This window comes from Carlito syrichta, unplaced genomic scaffold (assembly GCF_000164805.1).
Source record: "Carlito syrichta isolate Samal-C Ts95f unplaced genomic scaffold, Tarsius_syrichta-2.0.1 Scaffold301572, whole genome shotgun sequence".
In the NCBI taxonomy this organism is placed as follows: domain Eukaryota; kingdom Metazoa; phylum Chordata; class Mammalia; order Primates; family Tarsiidae; genus Carlito; species Carlito syrichta.
This window is the reverse complement of record NW_007245668.1, coordinates 150056-173838: the sequence shown is the minus strand read 5'-3', so window position 1 is coordinate 173838 and position 23783 is coordinate 150056. Positions and strand designations below refer to the sequence as shown.

The 23783-nt window shown below is 35.8% G+C and overlaps 1 protein-coding gene across 12 annotated transcripts in view; it reads right to left on the bottom strand.

Annotated features, from left to right (window-relative positions):
• Positions 1-23783, bottom strand: part of HDAC9 (histone deacetylase 9) — a 512743-nt gene that overhangs the window by 364638 nt on the left and 124322 nt on the right. For 7 of the 12 annotated variants that reach the window (XM_021710828.1, XM_008054890.2, XM_008054888.2 and 4 more), the window contains one exon: positions 7969-8084. In XM_021710828.1, coding sequence (XP_021566503.1) covers positions 7969-8084 — 116 coding nt within the window. Of the gene's footprint in view, positions 1-7968; positions 8085-13561; positions 13694-23783 lie in introns of all 12 variants that reach the window. The other 5 variants (XM_008054886.2, XM_021710824.1, XM_021710826.1 and 2 more) reach the window with 1 other exon arrangement.

Sequence of the window (23783 nt, the reverse complement as noted above, 5' to 3'; positions counted from 1 at the left end):
ATGGTGGCAGCTTCAGAAAAGAGAAAGCAAATGCAAGTCCTGAGACTCATGGAAAGGAATGGAGGATTGCAACCAGGAGCCAGGTGACTTGGACATGAGGACAAGGCCGTGGTGACTTTGTAGACATGAATATCTTCAAGTCCTGGAGACGATTCCTGAGGAAGCAAGGAAGGTTCTATGTCTCCCACATCTGCTGTGTAGAGTTGGTTCTTTCCACAGAGACTAACAGGTATAATATATCATAGAAACTGCAGGGATTTGATCATTTCTTGTCTCCCTCAATTACAAATAAGGAAACAGGTACAGAGCTTATGTAGCCCTCCAATGCCTATCATCACCAATAACTTAAGAGAACTGACAGACCATTTTCCTCAGTTTATCTTCTGTAAATATGGCTTTCCTTAGCTAGACTTTTTAATAAGAACAGTCTGTGCATTCCAGGTGAATGTCTCTTAATAAAACCTGGAGCCTATTCTACACTGCTGGGTACAGACACACTTGAAAGTCAGATTAATCCTGTCCTCTTTTGATGGACAGCATGGTTGGAAAAAAAAAAGAAAGAAAGAAAGTCAGATTAACAGGTTGTGAGAGGTAACATTCACAACCCGAGACACAATCAAGAGTCGTGACTAGTATTCCTACGCAGTAGGAAGGCCACCCATTGTAGTACAGTGGGGGAACTTATAAGCATTTTCAGGCACAGTCAGGGCTTTTCCAAGAGGCTGTTTTGAAACTGACCCAGCCTTTAAATTAGTGTTGTGCTTAGATGCCAACATTTCACAGCTTAGAACATTGGAAAGATGGCAGCAGCCTGAACAATTTTCAGAACCAGAAACTTTTTCTGTGGTTGGATAAAATGGAAATATTAAATGTATGAATGATTAGCATTTAAACTTCAAAAACAATGAATGAGTGACTCCTGTTAGATTAAGAGCTGGTGTTAAGCAAAGATGTCCTGTCTTACAACATTCACATGCTAGTCAGGTACACAGAACAGTAGAAGACTAACTCTAAGGACCTGTGACAATTACTATAATTAGAGTAGGCTTAAAATACTTCAATGGCACAGAGGAGGGTGTCAATTTTAAACAAGGCTTTGATGGGTACCTAATATTACATCAGAAAAAGCAAGCTATTAGAATGAGGAGTATGAACTGGGCCAGGAGATGGGGTAGAGAAGGCCTACTCACGTTTTATTAAGGCCCTTCAAAATTTTATTTAATTTCTTTTCTATCATGTCAATGGAAAGGATATTAAAGAGACAATATTTGTAATTCTGATGAATAAACTACACATAAACTGAAAAATTAAATACAGCTATTTATGCAGGTAATTAAATTAAGAAGCTACTGTTTTCAATTAAAAGACTCAATCTCTTCAGAATCTCTTCCATAATGGACAAAATAAGAAAACGGAAAATGTCAAATGTTATAGGAATTTAGAAAGGTAAAAGCCTTCATACATTGCTGGCGGAACTGCAAACTAGCATAGCAATTCCAGTGAACAATTCAACACTATAAACCAAAATAATTACACTTTAACCATGATCTAGTAGTTACTTTGCTGGAATTATAACTTCAAGAAATTCTCTCATTAATCTGTAGGGTGATATCCATGGGTATATACTGAAGAACTTTTTGGTATGGGGTGAGGATTGGGGGTCATGGGACATCTCCTTTGGGCATGGGTAAATAAAATGGAGCAGCACCCAGCATGAATTTTTATAGTGAGTCAATACTATAAAACCATTAGGTTTCTGTATCCATAAAGACAAGGCTGTATCTAAAAACACATGCTTAGTCATACAAGTAAGAAATGGAATGAGACAGACAATACCATGCCACTATAATAAATGGGCACAAAGCAAAAAATATATTTGATGTGAGAATCCATACATCAAAAACACAGGAGGAAATAATTGCCTGTGGGGGCAAAAAAAAAAACCACAAAAAAACAGAAGGTGAGAAAGGAGATACAGAGGAAGAAAGGACAGAAGAAAAAGAAGAGGCAGGGAGGGAGAAAGAGAGGGAAGGAGGAAACAAGAGAGAAAGGAAGAAAAACGAATAACTTTCTCACGCTTAAGAAGACAAAAAAGAAGCCGGGCTCGGTGGCTCAGCCTGTAATCCCGTGCCTTTGGGAGGCTGAGGTGAGTGTTGCCTGAGCCCGCGGGTTCGAGACCCACCTGGGCAACTTGGCGAGACCTCATCTCTACAATAAAACAAAAATTAGCCGGGCGTGGTACAAGCACGCCTGTAGTTCCAGCTATTCGGAAGGCTGAGGTGGAAGGATCGCCGGAGCCCAGTAGGTCGAGGCTGCTGTGGCTGTAAGCAGTGTGTCACTGCACTCCAGCCTGGGCGACAGAGTGAGATTTCAACTCAAAAAAAAAAAAAAAAGAAGAAGACAAAAAAGTTGCCTGAGCTCATTGATTTGACAATAAATCAAAATTAGCTAGGCGTGGTGGCGCATGCCTGTAGTTTCAGCTACTTGGAAGGCTGAGGCAGAAGGATCACCTGAGCCCAGTAGGTCGAGGCTGCTGTGGCTGTAAGCAGTATGTCACTGCACTCCAGCCTGGGCGACAGAGTGAGACTCTGACTCAAAAAAAAAAAAAAAAGAAAGAAAGAAGACCAAGAAGTGAATGATGATCCTTGACAGAATACTTGTTATATAAATAGCAGCCTCCTTTTAAGAAGCTCATGGGAAAAGTGGATGTAGAATTTTCAGCTCATTGTATGTTCACAGTGATCTATAATATGCACAAGAATCAGAAAAGGAAAAAATGCATACAGAATTTTGGTAAGAAGCAGTCTGAACTAGGGAAAATAAGTTTTGTCTATGCATCTTATATCTGGGGTCTCCCACTCACTGGCTTGCATCTACCTTCCATGGACTTCAGATCCTTCCACCTGAGACTGAAGCACCTCTGACTAGCTCTATCAAGTAACATCTGTGTCTATTAGAATGGTAAACAGGAGACATGCTTATCAGCCTTATTCAACTTTGACTTTAAAGCATCTCAAATCCCCAAATTTAGACTATCTCAAAAGAAGGAAGACAAGTTTATATACACACAAAAAAATCTTGATCATTTAATGTTTGTCTAAGGCTTCCATTGTATTTTCTAGATTGTATTTATTTTCCTCTTTCAGAGAGCTGACAGAAAATTGAAATATTCGCATAATTAAAAAGAAAATCTGTTAGGCAGTAAAAATCTCTTAAGCTTTCATTTTTACTGGACACCAAACAAGGTATTATTATATAATAGTTGTGAGACAAAAAAAAAAATCATTTGACATAGTTTGCTTAGCATATGAAAGACACTAATGCTTCGTTCAAGATCTTGCTTTACAATATTGACTCACGTTATTCCTAGAAAATGATTCTATTGTCATAGCAACCTCCTTTCCCTGGGGGGATGTGAGGGGGGCGATTATTTGCTGCCATCTAAAACCATAGCTCTACACCTACTCAGAAGAGTTCATAACATTTACAGCATATGTCACAACAACTATTATGAAACAGTAGACAGATGAGCAGTGTGAGATTGGGGCAAAACAAGTGACATTTCTGATGACTATAGAACACTTAACCTTACTATTAAAATCCCTTTAAAAAATCCTTTTTCTGCAGGAAAAAAATATTTAAAAAATAGCATAGCAGAGACCGCCACTAATGTGCAACTAGAAATAAACCAGCAGCTTGGCTACTGCTAAAATAGCTATCAAATAAATCTACTAAATCTGAAGTCATGGTATTGATATCCACGGAAATATATTTGAACCCACAGGCCCACAGTATTAACAATAAAGTAACTAGATAGGTAAAGACATCTTTGAAGGGAGTTGGAAATAGAAATCCCTGAGGTTTCATCTCCCCAACCAAGTTTACAAATGAGTAAGCAAGTAGCTCCAACAATCTGAGTTCTGGGACTGAGCATATGTAAGAAATAGAAGAAATGGAACAGAAGTGGTCAGAGCAGATGGAGACTCACTCTCACATGAGAGTTTCTGGCTTGAAGACAAACATGCTAATGAGTTTTCCCTCTCAGGAGTCAGCATTGATAATAACAACAAAAAATGAACTTGTTTGGACCTTCACAATTTACCACCTGCTTTCCAAACACTGATTCCTTACAACAAAGCTGTTGGTGTAGGTATTACAGTACTACCTTTTACTAGATCAGGATTCTGAGGGTCAGGGAAAGTTTGGCAACTTGACCAACGATGACAAAGTAGTTGGTTTTGGAGCCAGGCTCATGCTGAGTCTTCTGAATGGAACACCCATACATTCCACTACATTGTGCTATTTCCCGAGCCTCGAATTATGAGTAGATGCTCCTCTTACTTCTGTCTTTCTTTCATCTAAACTAGGCAGGACATATGAATTAAAAGATAGAAAATTTTGTTTTCATCTAGGACTCAAGATTTTCAGATACAGCCTTAATATCCTGTACCCAAAGCAGCAAAATGAAGTAGAACCCCATTCACTTACATGGGCTCTAAAAGAATTAGGTGACGTGTTTTTCTACTTACAGATCATGAAATAAAGAGTTCATTCAAATCCACACTGCTCTACTATTTTAAAATGAAAACTCACCTATATTGCTTAAGCAAAAATAATGGAATAAGCCTATTTAGTAAACGATGAAGTACGCAACTAAGTTTTTTAGAGTGAAGTGTTGCAAATGAGTCATACCCTCACAATATTTCTTTTGCTATGAAGTCAAACACTATTATTAATCTTAGAAGATATCTGTAAAAATAATCCTAAATTGCAAATGATGGTTAATCAAGTATGGCTAAGAATATTGGGTTTTTTTCCCTCTTTTCTTTAGTTTAGGTGGAAGTATTTAGTGTTACAAAGCTAGGATATTAATTTGCTGACAGGCTCAGTCTGAATTCCACTGTCTCCTCACCTATCCAGAATGAATTACACTACAGATTTCTGTAAATGCAATACAGCAGAAAACCACATGTTAGCCATCAAGAGTGCATTTTTTGTTCTGGGCCATGGAGAGGCTACCCATCAGTGCATAAAGGTCTGCCCACCTGGCCTTTTGGATCATAGTTCAGGCACACAATTAATTCATTATGAGGTAAGTCACTGCTTGCTTTTGAACTCGTCTTTCCAGCTTTGGAGGTGAATGTCCTGTCACTGACCTGAAGAAATACTTCTACCCTTTTAAACTCCATTAAATCACATTTCCTTCTGTTTTGTTTTGTTTTTCTTTTTTTAATGGTGAGGGTGGAAGGAAAGGTTTCCAGTGACAGAATATGTTCAACAATTAGCTGAAAAGCTCAGGCATCTAAACTGATGATTTGTGACAGTTACAGTTTTAGGGACATAAAGTAGATTAAAATAGCATAAAATAGTATAAGCAAACTCTTTTAACTTACTTGTATATGTTTGCAATTTAAAGATAGGGTCACACAATCTGGGACACTCCATTTAATTTAATTTAATTGAAACACATGAAAATACAAAAATAAAATCTCACCTTTTCCATTTATTTCCAATCTCATCAAAGTATATTTCATATCATGCTGATATGCTGTAGTAAGTACTGTATGCATGTATATATGTATTCTTAATGAAGGAATAAATATATATATCATTTTTATTAGTGACTATCAAACAATACTATCCCCCTTCTTCCCTCCTGAAAGTTAATCATCATGCTAAAAAGGCTCTCTTGGCTTTTTAAAATACACTATTACTACATATTATCTAACAAAATATTATGTTGCTGTTCAAAACATAACAAATGCCATCATGCTCTAAATGGTCTTCTGAAACTTACTGCACTGACAATACATGAATTATACATGCTGCTGAACGCAGCTGTAGTGTGTCACTTTCATTTTCCAAGAGCACAAAATCTATCCACGGAGTGATTAGAACCCAGATCCTTTGGTATTTCTGCAATTATTAAGAATCAAATTCATCAAACTGAGATAAAATGGAAATTAAAGATATTAAAAAAAAAAAATTGTGACCAAGTTAGTCTTTTCGTGAAAATTGATTAAAGGGTTGCAGAAAACCAATACTGAGATATAACTGCACTAACCAGAAGACAACACCTACAACCAATAGTCCAATAATTCCACTTACATCTCTGATCACAAGTATATACATAGTATTTATTTCATCTGCTATCATGTCTTTGAAAGGATAATGAAAAAACGAAAGAAGGTTGACAGGATGGTGAGAAACAAGAAATAGTTAAAGGACCTGGAGATAACGTAGAGGCCAGAGTTACTATTCTTTAAATAGCTGAAAGGTGGTCATCAGGGAAAGAATCTATTCTGCTCATGTTCCTTGGAAAGTTATTTAAGGGAAATTTTTGAAATCTAGGAGAGTGCATTCCTCTGAAAAGGATTTGCATTTGCTTTTGCAGCCTCCTGGGAGACTACAAATATGGGATTATTTGAACCCAAATTAGTAACTTGAGGTTATGTGATGTGGGCTCCAAATCCACACTAGGACTAGCTTGTGGTTTTTCAAGGCACTGAAAACCAAAGCATAAAACTCAAGTGCGCAAGTGTCCTCAGGACAAAATTGACTTCACTGGTTTCAGTCCTTTGCTTATCAAGGATAACCTCTTGGTTTTGCCTTTATTTATATTTTGGCCTTGATAATTGCATTTTTTCTAAGTAATGTATTACATATATTTTGACATTTTATCAGTCAAAATAACCAATTAAATTAAATGGGCGCCCAATGCGGTGGTTCAAGCTTGTAATCCCAGCACTTTGGGAGGCCAAGGTGAGAGGATGGCCTGGACCCATGGGTATGAGACCAGCCTGGGCAACTTGGTGAGACCGCATCTCTACAATAAATCAAAACATTAGCCAGACGTGGTAGCATGCGCCTATAGTTCCAGCTACTTGGAAGGCTGAGGTGGAAGGATCACCTGAGCCCAGCAGATCAGGGCTGCAGTGGCTGTGAGCATACCACTGCATTCCAGCCTGGGCAACAGAGTGAAACTTCAACTCAAAAAAAAAAAAAAATCAACTAGGTTGTCTGAAGAGACAGTGAAGTGAGCTTATGAGTAGAAGTGTTCTAAGAGACAATGGATAATCACATGGCAAGAAAGCTACAGAGGTGATAGAAGATTCTGAGATTTGATCGGTCCCTTTCTGTCCCAAGGTACCAGGACTCTACAAAATACAAAGGAAGAAGCATGTCACAGTTATATAGGAGACGTTATCACACCAGCTCTCTGCACAGAGCAATGCATAGTAAAGAAGGTGTTAAAATGGTAGAAAGGGAAAACAAGGCTTTCAGTCAATTGTTGGTAACTACAAAACAGCTCATTCCATGAGTGGTTATTACCAGACTGTTGCCTTTGCTTACTCTAATGTGGAACTTACATAGACAAATTCTTGCTGACTTTCATACTTACTTTACTCTTATTCTTGTATCACTGGTTACCATAAATCATGTGTTACTTTAAACTAATTTCTTTCTTTTTTTTTTTTTTGAGTTGGAGTCTTACTCCATCGCTCAGGCTGGCGTGCAGTGGCACACTCACGGTCACCCCAGCATCTACCTGCTGGGCTCAGGTGATCCTTCCGCCTCAGCCTTCCAAGTAGCTGGAACTACAGGCATGCTCTACCACGCCCGGCTATTTTTTTTTATTTATTGTAGAGACAGTTCTCACCAAGTTCCCCAGGCTGTTCTCAAACCTGTGGGCTCCGGCAATCCTCCTGCCTCAGCCTTCCAAAGTGCTCGGATGATAGGCTTGAGCCACCAAGCCAAGCCAGGTTTTTTTCTTATAGGTTCATAATATTTACATAAGTTAATAAAGACTAGTGGTTTTAAAAATACATTTATAATGTGTGGAATTGAGTAAATTTCAAATCATAAATATCAGTTAAATATTAAAGTTCAACTCAGAAATATCACTTTGTATTAGGTAGCTAATCTGGCATCCAATTTTTAGAAGATACAAAATAATAAGGGTCTTACCTCAGCATGCGGAGTTGGGGGTAAAACCGAAGTCTCATTCTCAGTAACGTTTCCAGTCGGCCCATTGTTGGGTGAACTGGGACCAGACCCTGGAGAACTGCTACTGACTGAGGATTCTGAAAAATATTGTGAAGTACAAATGCATTCATGAAAAACATACAAAGATGAAGTTTAGTTACTTTAAGTAACACACAACACTGGACATCATTTATTTTCTCCCTATGTAAATGACAAACACCATTTCACTAAATAGAAAGAACTACAACAATTTTTAGAACATTTCTCAATTTTCATAGCATGTTTCTCTTTTGTTTTCACTTCAAAAAAATACAACGTAGCATTCAAATGTTTTTAGGGAGTAAAGTCATCATGTTAGAGAGGGACATCAAAGCTTTCGTTAGAGAAAAAAAATTAGAAAAGGAATCTTATCTTAGTTGCTCTTGTAACTATCATTAAAAAAAAATGATGAAGATAATGAGCTTGTGTACATAAAAAAAAAGCAGTTCATTTACAAATGAGGTCCAGTGCCATTCCTGTTATGTCTAAAATAATGCTTAAATTCTGTGCTTTAACTTGCTCATTATTTGATATATTAAGGCTCTATCTTATTATAGTGCATAAGAGCCAAAATTGTATGAAGAAAATACAATAGAATGTAAAATCTCAACATTGCACTTATGGCCTTGTACAACATAATCAAACTTTAACTCTACTCAACTTATTATGTAGAAGATGGTAAGTTGCCTAAATTTAATATGAAAAATAAAGCATCAGTATAATAAAAATATCTTTTAGAAAAAGTTAGATAACAATAAGACATTATTGAACTCATCTCTTTCCTCTTCAAATATAAAATTCACATGTACCTCAACATGTGAAGAAACAAATGCATTTATTAAAACACCTAATTAAAAAATAGAAATTTACAATTCTTAAAAATATAGCTAGATAAGTCAGCTTATCAAGTTTTGCCAAATTATTTATTGAGCTTTTTATTAATTCCTTATCACTCTCTACAATTCATTCATTTCCAGCGTTTTCTAGCTGCCTCATCCTTGCATCTTGTCAATTCAACTCTACACAAATGATCTTGCTTCGTACTTTTCTGAGATTGAAGACTTCTTTCTGATATAATTTCCACCAGCATCTTTTTTCTTTCTACTTCTTGATTTCATTATGGACACGCTCCCATTTCAAAGGTAAAGCACTTCTCTTCCTCTCGCCTCTCCAATACTAGCACATTTACTCTTACTATGATTCCATTCACCTTAAACAGAATCCTGAAAGAATTTGCTCCATCATTTATCCAGTATTATCAGGCCCTCCTTCTCCACTGGAGTTGTCCCTGTAGTCTGAGAGCATACTGATTCTTGATAAGTTGTGTTTTCACAACATCTATTTCTTCAGGCCCTGGCGATATAGCTCATCCACTATCAACCACAACTGTTCTCTCAAATCCCCAAATCGGAAGGGTTTAGAAGAAGCACCCTTCTCCATATCCTTTCTACAGTTCTTTACCTCCCTGTTTATCTTTCCACATCTCTGACTTTTCTTCTACCAATTTCTAAATGCAGACATTTACCTAATTTTTTGTCCTTATCTCTTTTCTCTTTCCCTTGTCAAAGTCACTCAATATTGTGACTTCAGATGTTATCTTTGGGTAGAATAATCTCATGAAAGTTATATTTTTTGTCTTTTATTCCTAAATTCCAGCCCAAATTCCTCTGGAACACTGGACATTTTAAATCTCCCCTTACATGTGTGTCAAATCCAATTTATGTATTTTAATATTAATGTTTTCTGTTTTATCTTTGTAAGTTATCACTACTCTTAGAGTCATCCTCACTCCCTACTTTCCTCCAAATCTAATTGGCTACTAGATCCTTTCAATTTGTAATCTACATTATCTCTCATCTACGTCTGACAGTCTGACAATAATCCTTTCCATTTAAGGCCTAATTGTTCAGTCATGAACTATACCAAATCTTCTTAATATTTCTGAATCACTATAGTAGTCTCTCAAAAATTTCAAACTCTTGCCAAAAGATTATACTAAGACAATTTTCACCCATCCCTATACTCTACAATGGAGCCTAATACTCTTTCTTACTATTGTTCTTTCTGCTTTCTTCACTCAGTCAAATTAAATCACCTTTTCTCTGTAATTGCCAAGCATTTTCCCATTTCATGCTTTTTAATCCTTTCTTTCTTCCATTGACTTCATTGCAGCCTAACCCCATCCATAAACTCAAAGCCTGGTTTACATATTTTGTGTCCCCCAGAGAAAAAGAACTCACATTTTCCAGGCAAATATTCTCTTGCTTTTCCTCAAAACACCCTTAACTTTCAACTTTGTGTTATAGTTATTTCTCTAGTCAGAAGTGTAGGGCCACAGGAAAGGATATGAGATTGGTAACAGAATTACAATCCTACCACTTACTTACTGTGGGAATTGAGCAAGCCAGTAGTATAAAATGCTTAAACACATCTTACCTACTACCTTTCTGTCTATATATCTTGCTTATATTTTGATTAATTTGTTTTATATCCTTGTCTCTTGTGTACTTGTAACAAAAAAGTACATTTTTTATTCTTATAGGAGTTTATTTCCCCCAACGCTTTACTCTTGTCTTTCTAGTACGACTAATTGATTTCTCATTAATATCTCATTTTTATATCTTTTCCATTTTCATATTTTAAAAACAATTATTTTCTTAAACATTTTGCTTTATCAATTTTAAATTATATTATTTTAGGTGATATTCAGACTGCAGCATTTCCTTATATAGAAAGCACTAAAATTCAAGGCAGCAACTACTACAACAGAGGATTATATGATATCACATTGGATAGAATCTGGGAGATAGTAGCAACTCACTTACTGGGAGCAATGGGAAAAATTTCAGAGAAAAGTAATATTGGAACTGGAGTTTGGAGAAGAATAGTTGATGAAATGGGGCAATGAAGAAGGGGTGAATGGAAGAGAAGGCATTGCAAGCTCAAGAATAAACCAATGCTTCAAACTTTAAAAGAACATAGCTGTATAAAAGAGGAAGATGGCAAGTGGTTCCTACATCAACTATTAGGAGAAGAGAGGCAACATGGGTTTGAAAAACTTACACTTGAATTTATGAAATGGGGAAGAGAGAAAAGACACACAGGTAAGGGAATAACAGCTATGGAAATTTAACTGCTATGATGCCAAGGGTGTCTCTGACTAGATGCTACAAATATTTATGATAAGATACAAACAGAGTTCATCCAAATTAAAGTTGGCAGAGCAAGTGTGTCCATAGTTCAGAGCTTCAAAGACATTTAGAGTAAGTACAGTTTACCAGTAAAAACATCTATAAAAGTATCCATAAGTCCCAGCTCACTGACTGGAAATGGGTCTTTAATAAATGCACAAGTCTCTATTGAAATGCATATTGTTTCCTGAGATGAAAAAAGGAGCCCTTATCTCATAACATTAGCTAGAGAAACATATTTTTAAGTGTAATGGAAGTAAAGTAAAACATATATTTTAAGTGCAATGGAAGTAAAGTAAAAAATCATGTTTATAAACAAGAACTAGTCATTACTCAGATATTGAGCTAAATTCCACTGCAATTTCGTAAAGAAGAAAAAGCGTCTGTGTAGAACAAGTTATGCCCAAGAAAAGAGATTAATAAGAAAATAGAAAAGCATATTGGTATAAATGAACATAACTTTAGATATTAAGATTATAAAGCTCAAAAAATGGAAACATATACAGTTTTTTTTTCCTTTCTTCAAGTTTGCCATTTAGAGGGAATCTACTCTCTCCAGGTAGGAAAAAAACCCACCTATCTCCATTTATTTTAGACAGCTGATACATCACTCATTTATTTTTTTGAGTTGGAATCTCTGTCACCCAAGCTGGAGTGCAGTGACAGGATCATGCTCACAGCAGCCTCGATCTCCTGGACTTAGGCTATCCTTCCATCTCAGCCTCACAAATAGCTGGGACTACAGCACGTGCCACCATGCCTGGCTAATTCTTTTGATTCTTTGCAGGGTCAAGGACTCACTCTGCTACTTAGGCTGATCTGGACCTCCTGGGCTCAAGTAATCCACTTGCCTTGGCCTCCCAAAGTGTTGGGACTACAGGCATGAGCCACTACACCTGGCCAAGCTTATTATTCTTTCACATTAAATAAAATGCTCACTTCCCAATCATCCATCCCCACCAAAGGACCGTGGGGATGAGCAATTTAAGTTTTTTTTTTTACAAACACTGAAAATTTTTACTTAACTAAATACAATATTTCTTCTAAGAAAGTCTGTAACTTTAAACTTAGAATTCAACTAAATTAATAATTATATTTATCATTATTAATAATGATAGAAAATAAATATAAACTTTAGTAAAATAAATTTATTTATTGTTCATTTCCTTAATATTTCTTTTCTCATAAGGAAAAATGTTACAATGTAATCACTAATATTTTTCTTCAGACAAGAATATCAGTCTATCAGGATTAAACAGGAGACTAAAATTTTGTTTTTCCTAAATAGCCTGTGAAACTTTACAGTTGCATTAGTATTTTGTGCATAAATACACTTTTCCACCTCTACTTCCACAACCTTCCTCCATATTGCCTCTCCAAACTAAACAGTGTCAAAGCCAAAAGAGATACAGAAAATAAAGGAGTTTTTAAAACTGACCAAGGATAAGATATCATCTTGGAGAACTAATACCAACTGCCTACTTTGATATAAGCACATTTTCCTGGACAGTGTAGAAAAATGGTTGCAGATTTTCACTTCTTTCCTGATGCAACCAAAGGAAATGTCAGGTACATGCAATGCATGGTTCAAAGTAGGTACTCAGTAAACAGTAGTCAGTGTTATTATTTTGGCTAGACTTTTTAGTTCTTATATTCTTTGGTCTTCTCTCATTTCAAACCAGGTACAACTGGGACTAGGGGGCTTGTAAGACCTCAGTTTGAATTTCCTAACCTGTTCACCTCACAACTAACCCAGGCAGCTAAAAAAATAAGAACTCTTCCATTGGAGACCAGTGAAAATGACAGTTTCTTCCCCTTCATAAAAAGCAATATATCCCCCTCCTGCCATAAGTCCCAGTTCACTAGTAAACACATAAAGTCATTTATGAGTTCTGTAAATTTGTTGAAAAGTCAAGATTTTGCTGTTTCATATAGTTTAATTTTCCCAGATGTATTTTGTACATTCATTCTGAGTAGAGGGGAGGTTCTTCTTAGACCTCCCTCCGCTCATTTCTGATCAAATTTCATTAAGAGTTATATTCTCCTGGTTAGCATTCCCAAAATGGACTGCCTGTTTCTGAAAAGAATAAGGTGAGCTTTGGTGTTCCCTAGTTCTGCTTTGATTGACACATAGTTCTGTTTTTTCATTCATTTCCTGTTTAACACAGTTGGTGAATGCATAGCAAGGTTTATTGAACTACTTGTGAGTTTTCAATACAATTTCCTTTCAAGAAAGAGTCCTTTACAAAATAAATTTTAATATGCAGCAGGTATATTTATTCTAAACTATTTTTTTCATCCTACTACCAGCATTGTTAGTATATGTCTACCCAATCCTCAATTACCTGTCACCTCAAACATTCGCTTCTTGAATGAAGTGACAACATTTCCATCCTTCCGCCTGAGTAAGGGGCTGCTTCTCCTCTCTGCCACTTTCTGTTTTAACCTGGACCGCACCTTCAAGTTGGGCTCAGAGGCTGAGGATTGAGACAAAAAAAAAAAAAAAATAGATAAAAATTAAAAAATAGAGAGCCAATTGCTCCTGTGTTTAAAAAAAGTCTCACCCTTTTCTTGGTCCCTTCTCATGCTCAAATGAAAAACCCAAGTATGTAAATGAGGCATTGACTCTACATTAATTAAATAAACAAATGAAGTTATTATTTTTTATGAAATGTGTGAATATTTTTCAACTTCTTTAAATAGGGAAGTTAAGAAGGGAGCAAAAATTGTAAGTTTTTTACTTATTTTATCTAGCAGAATTGGGATTGTTAATGGAAAGTTTAGTCACTAATTATGTTTAGGTCAGAGTAAGATTTATTACACTTCATTGTCAGCCCTCTTAATTCTCTCAAGAGTGAAACTCAATAACCACAAAAACAGTAACTTAATGTGATTTTAGAGACTCTGACCTGACTTCTGGTAATAAGAAGACACCTCTACAGCATATAATTTATCTCTAATTCTGACTCTTGGAATATTTCTTTGTCAGTAGTTTTAACCTAAAACACTTGTAAAATATACTCTGTGCAATGACACCAAACCAACTATAATCACAGTTCATAAAACTTTCTATACATTCATTATACTATCAGATAGAAAGAAAAGGCAGTGAAGTCTTAAAATTGAAGGCTCTGAGTTAGGTTATCTGTTTCATAATAAAAATGTACATTATTCATATACACACACGTTACTATCTCTGGTTATTCTTAGTGAAGTTAATTATTGAGTTTCATAATTTGTTTAAAAAATACCACTAATTTTTAAATAATTATACTTTTGAAGAATGGGAACACTGCAATGGGTCTCTGTATAATAGTAGGGGACGATGGTGGTGGTGGTGGTGATGACGATGATGATGGAAAGGATATTTCTGATAACAACTAACTTTTATATAGTGGTTTTTTTATGATCTAGTACTGTTTGTTCTAAGTGTTTTTTCAATATTAACTTGTTTAACCATAAAAACACCTATACGGCACAGACACTATTTATAATTTGATTATATCAATGAGAAAGCCAAAACACAGAGAAAGGGCAAGTAACTTGCCCAAGGTTACAGAGATAAAAAGGGATAAACAGGATCTGTGCCCAGGTAGCTTGGCATAAGTTTATTCTTCTAAATACTAAAAATATTGCTCCTCTACCTTTCTTTGTATATGAACAGCATAAAATGATAAAATCATTTTTTCAAAGCTCCACTAATCATCTATAGCAGATACAATGTTATAATGTAGCTAGATTTTTTTATCAGTGTTTTTTGTTTTTGAAGAAATTTATATTTTTGTGAGACTACAAATGTAGAACTTAAAATCTTTCTCTTGGTTTTTGGTTTCAGATTTTGAACGTCTACATTTATTTTTACTTTGTTCTTTTTTAAAAAATTCCCTTCCCTACAGCTTTACAGTTGGACTGAGAACTCTTGCATTATAGGTTTTCTTGGATTTGGCCAGTTGAAATAGGAACTTGAAAGAAAGGTTAGGTTTAAAATAAATCAAGTTACTTTTTGTGTGCTGAACATCTGATTTTATGCCCAAAAATATTGAAAAGGTAAAAAAATCAGGGGTCCAAAGATATTGTAAAAGGAGAAAGTTTGGAGACAGGACAGAGATCAGGTGAGAAGAAGAAGCTCAGAGTGATAGGGATCTGAAATGTATCACTCTGTAGGCCTGCCACCTGGAGGCAATGAACACAAACAGTCATAGGAAGGATCAAAGTTCCTGCCAGTCCTTCCAGCAGTGGCAACCCACTTTACCTTAGTGAGAAGTCTGAATCTCAATTACTAATACTCAACTTGCATACATTAAAGTGAGATAATGGGACTGTATTAACTTAGATGTGTTTCCCTGTATACATTTATTTTTAAATTCCTTTAAAAATAGATCTTGTGTCTGAAAAGCTACAGGTAATAAGTGTGTTAATCTGAAACCTAGAAATAAAAAATAAGAATCTGAATCCCTAGGTGCTAAGCACATTGGTATCCTCTGTGGTCTTGCTTATAACCCTAGGACCTAAATCACAGATTCACAGACTTAGATCTAGACATGACTTCACAATGAAACCTAGTGGATTCAATGTTGCAAATTGGCTATCCATAGGGAGTAAATCAATTGATCAATCACTTCTAAAGTCAGTGGATGAACTAGAAAATGTAGTGTGTTTTCAGTGAGAGGATATGGAGTTGAGTCTGCATGATACCACTACCCCACTATAAAATTTTCAGTGAGGTTCTAGTGCTTTCTGAGCTGGTTCTTCATGTGTGAAACATAAAGGCTAATACTTTCCAATTAGACACAAGACATAACTTTGAAGATCTGGATGAATGTGAAAGGGAAGAAAAGGTCTATAGAACTTATTTTATTGAAAATGTTGCTGAAGGTTACACAGCTAGAAATGGTCGAGCCAGGACAGACCCCAAGCCTGATTTTCAGTCTTATCCTCCTCCCTTTCCTAACACATTGCACCAGCTGGGGCCGAGTGTCTGCAATCAAGACAAAAATGTGCTGACAGCTTGGGAAAATAGCATATGCCATTTAAACAGTCTACATGAAACCTAGAATTTTCCAAGATTTTCAAAAAGAAATGATTTTCAAGGTCAGCAGATTGCTCTCACTCCTGGTTGTCTAGTTGAGATTGGGCTGGACAGAAAGCTCTTAATTTTCTTTCAGTGGTCAACACAAGAAAGTAAACACCAGAATAAGAATGAGAAGTGGGTTCTAATCTTGCATCTACCATCCACTAAAATCAATAACCTTGACTATTTCAATCTCACTGAACATCATCAGTTCATTCACGCAAATCAGCTGCGATGTCACCTTCACTGTGCCTAGAGTTAAACAGATATGTGTTTAAATGACTGCTCCACACATTAGCTGTTTGGCTTTGGATGAATTACTTTATGTCATTAAGCTTACATTTCTCACATTTAAAATGGGGATGGTTTTTTTCTGGATTATCTCATTTTTTCCCAACAGGTTTTATTTTCCTTCTGTCTCTGAGCCCATCAGGGCTGAATCCTGGGTTGCATCACTCCAGTTCTTTGCTGCTTGGACTTCATTTGGGCTCAGTTCGCTGGTAAGACAGGCTAGTGACCAAAAGATCAAGGAGGACGGAGGGGCTAGTGCACCCTACACTCTCCCTGTCACTGTGCTGCATCACTGGCTATAGTTTTGTCTCCTCCTGTCTACCTCTGTCAGTCCCCGGTCATTTCTCCAGCTCTCCACCACTCCAGGAACAATTTCTTCTCCTTTCTTCTTCAGCCCTAGGAGTGGCCTCCCACTGTTGCTATTTTGGGGTTACCTCCATATCCCTAAGAAGTTCCTTCAACCCTGATCGTTTCATTGTCAGAGTCCCTTCAGGAAAGTCTACAATCCATACTGCTAAAAGTCTATGTTCCCATGGCAGGGAACAGACCTGCATAGCTTGTAGTTACTGAAGAATCAAATGAAATGTTTAGTAGAAGATAATCCAGTGTTCTCAATCAGAAAAGACTTTTTTCTCCAGGAGGTATTTGGCAATGTCTGGAAACATCATTGGTTGTTAGTATGGGCGGTTGCCACTGGAATCTCATTGGTATAGGTCAGGAATGCTGTCAAGCACCTTAGAATGCACAGGAAGCCAACCATGACAAAGAGTTATCTGGACCCAAATATCAATAGTGCCAAGTGTGAGAAACCCTGGGAAGGCAATCAGTCAATGGCAATTTTTCATAATTGTTCTCTGGGATGATTAAAGGAGACAATATTATCTATCAGAGATTCTTAAAGAGGATGGAGAATGACAAGGGAAGAAAGGAAAGATTATCAGAAATTGGGGAGTTCCATATGAAGCATGAAAATATTGAATATTTCAATATATTTTATACTTAGAAATTGATTTTTAAATGTTTTCAATGCTACTAATGTTTATTAAAAAAATAAAACTAGTCAACCTTTTTTGGCTAGTAGAGATATGCAAAAGGCATGATTCTCAGTTTTAGAAAGGATAATATTTGAGGCACAGTGATATTTTCATCTCTATCAATTGAGGGCATACATTTTTAAAAATGAGAAATCACTGACTCTAAAGTGCAACATAAATTTATTTTTGCAAAACACACAATATAACTTCTTTGAGGAAAGGCTCCTTAACCAATGGCTCTAGCAAATGTTTTTGCCTATATTTCTATACTAATTTTGAGTCACCAGAGATATTAGTATCTCAGTGATGAGGGTGAGGGATGGGATGATAGATAACCATCATTTAGGCCTTGAAATGCTCTATAAACTCACTCCTAACATTTCAGAAGCCCACCCAGGAAAGCTCAGCATGATATATACCCAAGCAGTGGAATTAATGGCCTAGTGTGCTGACTCAGTTTGCAGTTAGAGTTAATTCCATTTTTAATGCTCTGGTCTCCCCAAAGGCTGAAGATTTTCATGCCAGTGACTTACTAATGGGATGCGAATCCTCAGAGCTCAGAAAGAGACCACTAGCTAGGGAGAAGTTCAGCTTATATGTGAATGTATTTCATGCCTAGTTGCACTAATTGCCTTTCCATTTTCACCCCATACCCATCATTCTCTACATCTCAATTAATCATAGAAACAGAAGGAAAGCTTTCTAGTGTGACCATCTGAACACATTTGTCTGCTGAGATGAAAAACTTTGTATAAAAAGTTGGTTACTATTAAAGTGAAAACAAATATTATTAAAATAAATAGTACACACCTAAAATCTTTTTCTCTTCTCACTTAAAAAAAAAATCAAACAACTGAACAAAAGAGAAAACAGAAAATATTTTAAGAATGCCTCATGAGCTAAAGGTATTTCAAACCTTTATTCTCAAACTAATGCAGAAATAAACTTAGGGTGCAGGGTATGAGGATTAAAAATTGGGAAAGAAATAGTCAAGTAGTTGGCAGAGGAACAGGTCAAAAATTAGGATTCTAAGGCACAGTAAGTGACAAGGCCCAGAATTGCCATTTCACCAACATTGGTGTGTGTGACAACGTACATGAGTGTGGGGTGTCATTTTTGCACATTAATACACACATACAGGTACACAGAACTCTGACACAAATATCAGATTCCAGTTCCATTGCTAACTCTTTCAGGTACTACCTGTAACCCTGGGTTAGTTACTTGATCTCAGAATCATTTTATAATCTATAAAAGAGTAGTAACAATGCCTACCAAACACCTTGGTGGAAGATTAAAGAGATGGAATAAAGTTTCTGGCTTAACTGTCTGGCTGTCACACACACACACACACACACACACACAAACACACAAATTGTTCAACAGATAGATATTGAGTAAATGGATATGTCATGCATCCAAATAAAGGAACATGTGTTAAAATGAAACAAAAAAAGTAGAGAGTAGATAGCTTCAATAGGTCCACTCCTTTGCCTAGTATAACGTTATCTATAAAAACAACAACAAAAACAACAGTAGTCCTTTGCTGAACTTTTACGCAGTACATTTAAAATACCTTGTAGTTAATAAATGACTACATATTTTTCTCACTCTCTTATTTACCTGTTTATAAATTCTGTTCTATGTAGTTCTATGTCTTAAATATATTACCATTCACTAAGAATAATTGCTTACTGTGTGCATTTTATCTCTGTTCACTTTTAATCCTAGTTTCTTTATGCCAATAATATAGACAAGAACTTTCAATACCACATATTGTAATATACAGAAGTTATTCTTTTTTTCTTTTTTTTTTTTAGCGGGAGTCTCACTGTGTCACCCAAGCTAGAATGCAACGGCACAATCATGGCTCACCGTAGCCTTAACTTCCTGGGCTCAGGTGACCCTTCCACCTCAGTCTCTGAGTAGCTGGGACTGACTATAGGTATGTGCAATCATGCCCAGCTAATTTTTTTATTTTCTGTAGAGATGAGGTCTTGCTATGCTTCCTAAGCTGGTCTTGAACTCCTGGTCTCAGGCAATCCTCCACCTTGGCCTTCTAAAATGCAGGGATTACAGGCTTGAGACACTGCGCCTGGCCAAAAGCTCTTCATTCTTATTGGGAATGATAATAAGGAGAAAAAAAAGAAGTTTCCATTGAGTTAAAAATACTATTTTTAATTTTAATAATATTTTAACATAATATTACAGAATATTGAGATGATTAATTAGTAATCAAGATTGAGTACTAGATTAATATTTCTTTACATGAATGAATATTTGAGAGATTCAACAATTCCACCTGCAGTGAGCATCTAGCTCAACAATCACAGATAAAATTTCAGCTTTCAGCACCAGCCTCAGACCCCTTTTTCTGGCACTGTCTAGTCTTCACTGCAGTACTAAATACCTGTCAGCTCCTCTGCACAGTGTCTCCTGCTCTTGGGTTTCTCCTGCTATCTCCCACCCTCAGGACTCCCTTAGGAACTGCCACATTCAACTACCTTGTCACTTGGAACAAAACACTTATAATCTATTACCTATTTACTCTCTTCCTTTACGTCCTCTATGAAGATTAAGTTTCCTGGCATAATTCCTGACCAAACCACTCCTCTCACCCATGCTAGCAGTGTAGAAATCCATGCCATGTGTGAACTGTTCAATCAAATAATCATTACAATTATAACAGACACTCTGGGGACACAGTGAATTCTCTAGCTAGTTGATCAAATGACATAGGATATTCTAATTAAAAGTTTCATCATTAGACCAAGACTATGTATTTTCAAAAGCAGCATTCAGCATAATACAATAAATGTAATACAATGCATGACTTTTTTGGCTTGGATAATATGAATCTTTAGTATTATTAATTAGATTTTATACATTTTGATAATGAGGAGCAAAAATTTCTCATCTAATTATTTCTAATTATAACCATTTAAAAATATTAATTCATATTTTAAAGTTTAAAAAAAATCATTTTTGAGGAAATTTTTGCTTCCAGTAACTAGCCATATTTATGGCAATTTATGAATGCAGTTTCCTAAAGACATAATATTACTTGTGTCCTTTATTGAGAAATACTACTGCAAACATCCATCCATTCTCTTACTGCAAATAGACCAATTTTGTCTATTTGTTAAGAGACAATTATTCCTTTTCAAAAACTATGTTGGTAAATGTTACTCATGGTCCTCAATTTACAGTGTGATCTTCTTAAACTGTTTATTTTATAATAACATTTATTGCTTCCTTCTGGTTATGTCAGGCATACATGTTTGAAATTTTTCCAGAATGGGGCAACTGTTAAACCTAAAATGTTTTCTTTGAGTTTTATATGAAAAAATTTGAAAATGAGAATCATATTATAACTGTATCCTATTTGTTCATTAAACAATATGAATTACTTTTCCAGAGTAATTATATATTTTTAAAAATTGTTTCATTTATTCTGTTTTTCATTTAAAAATCTATGTCTTTTCCTAAGCAAAATATATTATTTTTAAAATACATGATGTGGATATACTGTACATTATTTATCCACATTTACATGTGAGTATGCAATATTTCATCTACACATATGTGAAAATGTTGGATACTGAGGTGGTCGGCATTGTTTTGCTTTGAAAGATAGCACAGTGCCACACATCACTTCTTGTGAATCTCTGTGGCCATTTATGAATATTTCCTTCTATCAATATAAATAGGAATTGAAGTCTTTGGTTCCCCACATATCAAACTAGCAACAACAAAGGCAGCCTTCTTATAAATAGGAAGAAAAAAAGTACCAATGGGCATACCTGGTTAAGAGTACCACCGAGTAATTGTAAGCAGCTTAGAGCAGCATGGGAAGACAACATTAGGACACTAAGTAACAGGAGCATCATCTAGAAGAGGAGGGGTGGGCATTCTCCCTCAACATCCAAAGCTCAAAGGCCAATGACAGGGTACTTAGTTGCCTCAATCTAAGAGCAGCACTGTATGATAAATCCTGTTGCCTCTTCCTCACCAGTGTTTCTCAAAAGTGCCTGGCACACAAACTGGCTCAGGTGACACGCAGTAAAGGTTTACTGAGTGAATGAATGAATGCATAAATTGCTACCCATACTGTATTGTGTTTATATTTTTTGTTTGTTTTTTAAAATACTGGGACAAACAGGAGGAGAAAATAACCATTCATTCTAAATGTTTACAACAATCTAAGTTCTAGTGATCATTTTTAATAGATTAAAGTACCTTAATCAAACAATGTGTTTCTGGATAGAAATACATTTTAATAAGTTATAAAATTCTAATCACGTCTTATGATTAAACGTAACTAAAGCCTTCTATTTGGCTGGTTCCATTGTTTTATTGAATTTAATTAACAGCTACTGAATATTAACATTGAGAACCAAGGCTGCAAGCTTCAGGAGAACTGGAAGCATGTGTGATTACATTTTCATTGTTTATTCAGCACCTATACAGTGCATACCACATAGAATAAACCTAATAGTTATTCACTGAAAGAGCAAATCAATGAATAGGAAAGAGTGTATTAGGTGCTGAGGCAATAGTCTCATGATAAGACAGCAAGCCTTTTCCTCCTATATACTCATGGCCTTAGGAATAAATAATAGACTGTGACCAATGCCATGTGATGGGTGTAAGCAGAGTGTTGTGGCTGAAAGGATTGGTGAGATGCTGACAGGTAAAGGTGAGAGGGAAGTGCAGTTCTACGTAGAGGAAGCAACCACAACCAGGGGCACAATGTCCACAAATTCAAAGAATGAGGATTAAATGGGCTGGTGGAGGAAGGGATACTAGATAGAAAATAAAGCATCAAAGATAAACACCATGCACAATTTAGCTAAATTGCGAAATACAAACAGAAGCTATTTAACCTGTATCTTCAGACTCTCTATCTCTTCTGGTTCTTTCTTCTCAGCATGTAACCCCCTTAGATATAGATCTTATCAGCTACTTCCTGCACTTATATTGTCACAATCAAGTTTTTTTTAAAAGTATTCTCACATTTGCCACCACCACCTCCTAGCCTCAAAACACTGCAGTATGATTCCAGCCCTCATGGCTTCATAGAGGTGCTCTTCCACAGATAATGCTCATAATAGTAAATATCATAATTTATTTTTGTGTCTATGCCCAGTACTTAACAACTACAAAGGCTCATGGTGGGTCTCAACAAACAGTTGTTGAATGAATAAATGCATACTTGCATACATCCAAGCACAAAAGGAAACTTACGCTGAAAGGCTGGTTTCCAAATACTGCTGAAAAGAGAGCCAGATGAATTGTGACTGCTCTAATATCTATGAATCTCTTGATGCTGAATGTTATGGCAACAGGTCTTATAGATCAAATGTGGAATGCAGAAGGAATTTCATTTTCTGGCAGGCATCATGAATACTATGTTTTAGAGTCAAGAAAATCTAAATCAATACAGCCCAGAATACCTTCATATGTTAATTGTTTTTATCTGCTTTAACTTTTCAAATAGAACATATTTTATTTATCAAAGTAAAGACAAATTTTATAAACTTATAGAGCATATTTTGAATCATTTCAATAAATCAAACTAGACTATAAATATGTTTCAGTCTTCTTCAATCCAGTCTCTAAAACAATTTTCTTTTTTATCTGAAGCCAAAGGTTTATAATAAAGTCATACATCTGAATTAGTATTTCACAACTTAAATAACATGCTACTTTTGGGGGAGTCTAAATTTATAGATATATCTTTTTTCCCTAAGGAAAAGTCATTTTTGCTTCTAAAATTTTATATATAAATACTTTACTAACTACTCTATTCTATTATAAATCTTTCTGTAATAAACTATTTACTGTATATATATGAAAAAGCTGCACCATACATTTTATTAGGTAGTTTTATTTATATCCCCTATTAGATATATCTTTTATATACCATTTAAAATAGAAATGGCATTAAAAGTAGTTCTATTTGTGGATATAAACTTTTTAAATATCCCTTCTACATAGACAGTTCATAAGATCTACATGTATATATACAGATGTGAACTGATTGCATGAGAGGGTGGGACCATTTTAGTAGGTGAGATCTGCATTGGGTGCAACCTACTACCTGATAGGGTCACATACTGGGACAACATAGAAGTCCTCCCAGAAAACCTTACAGGTCAGGATCGCATG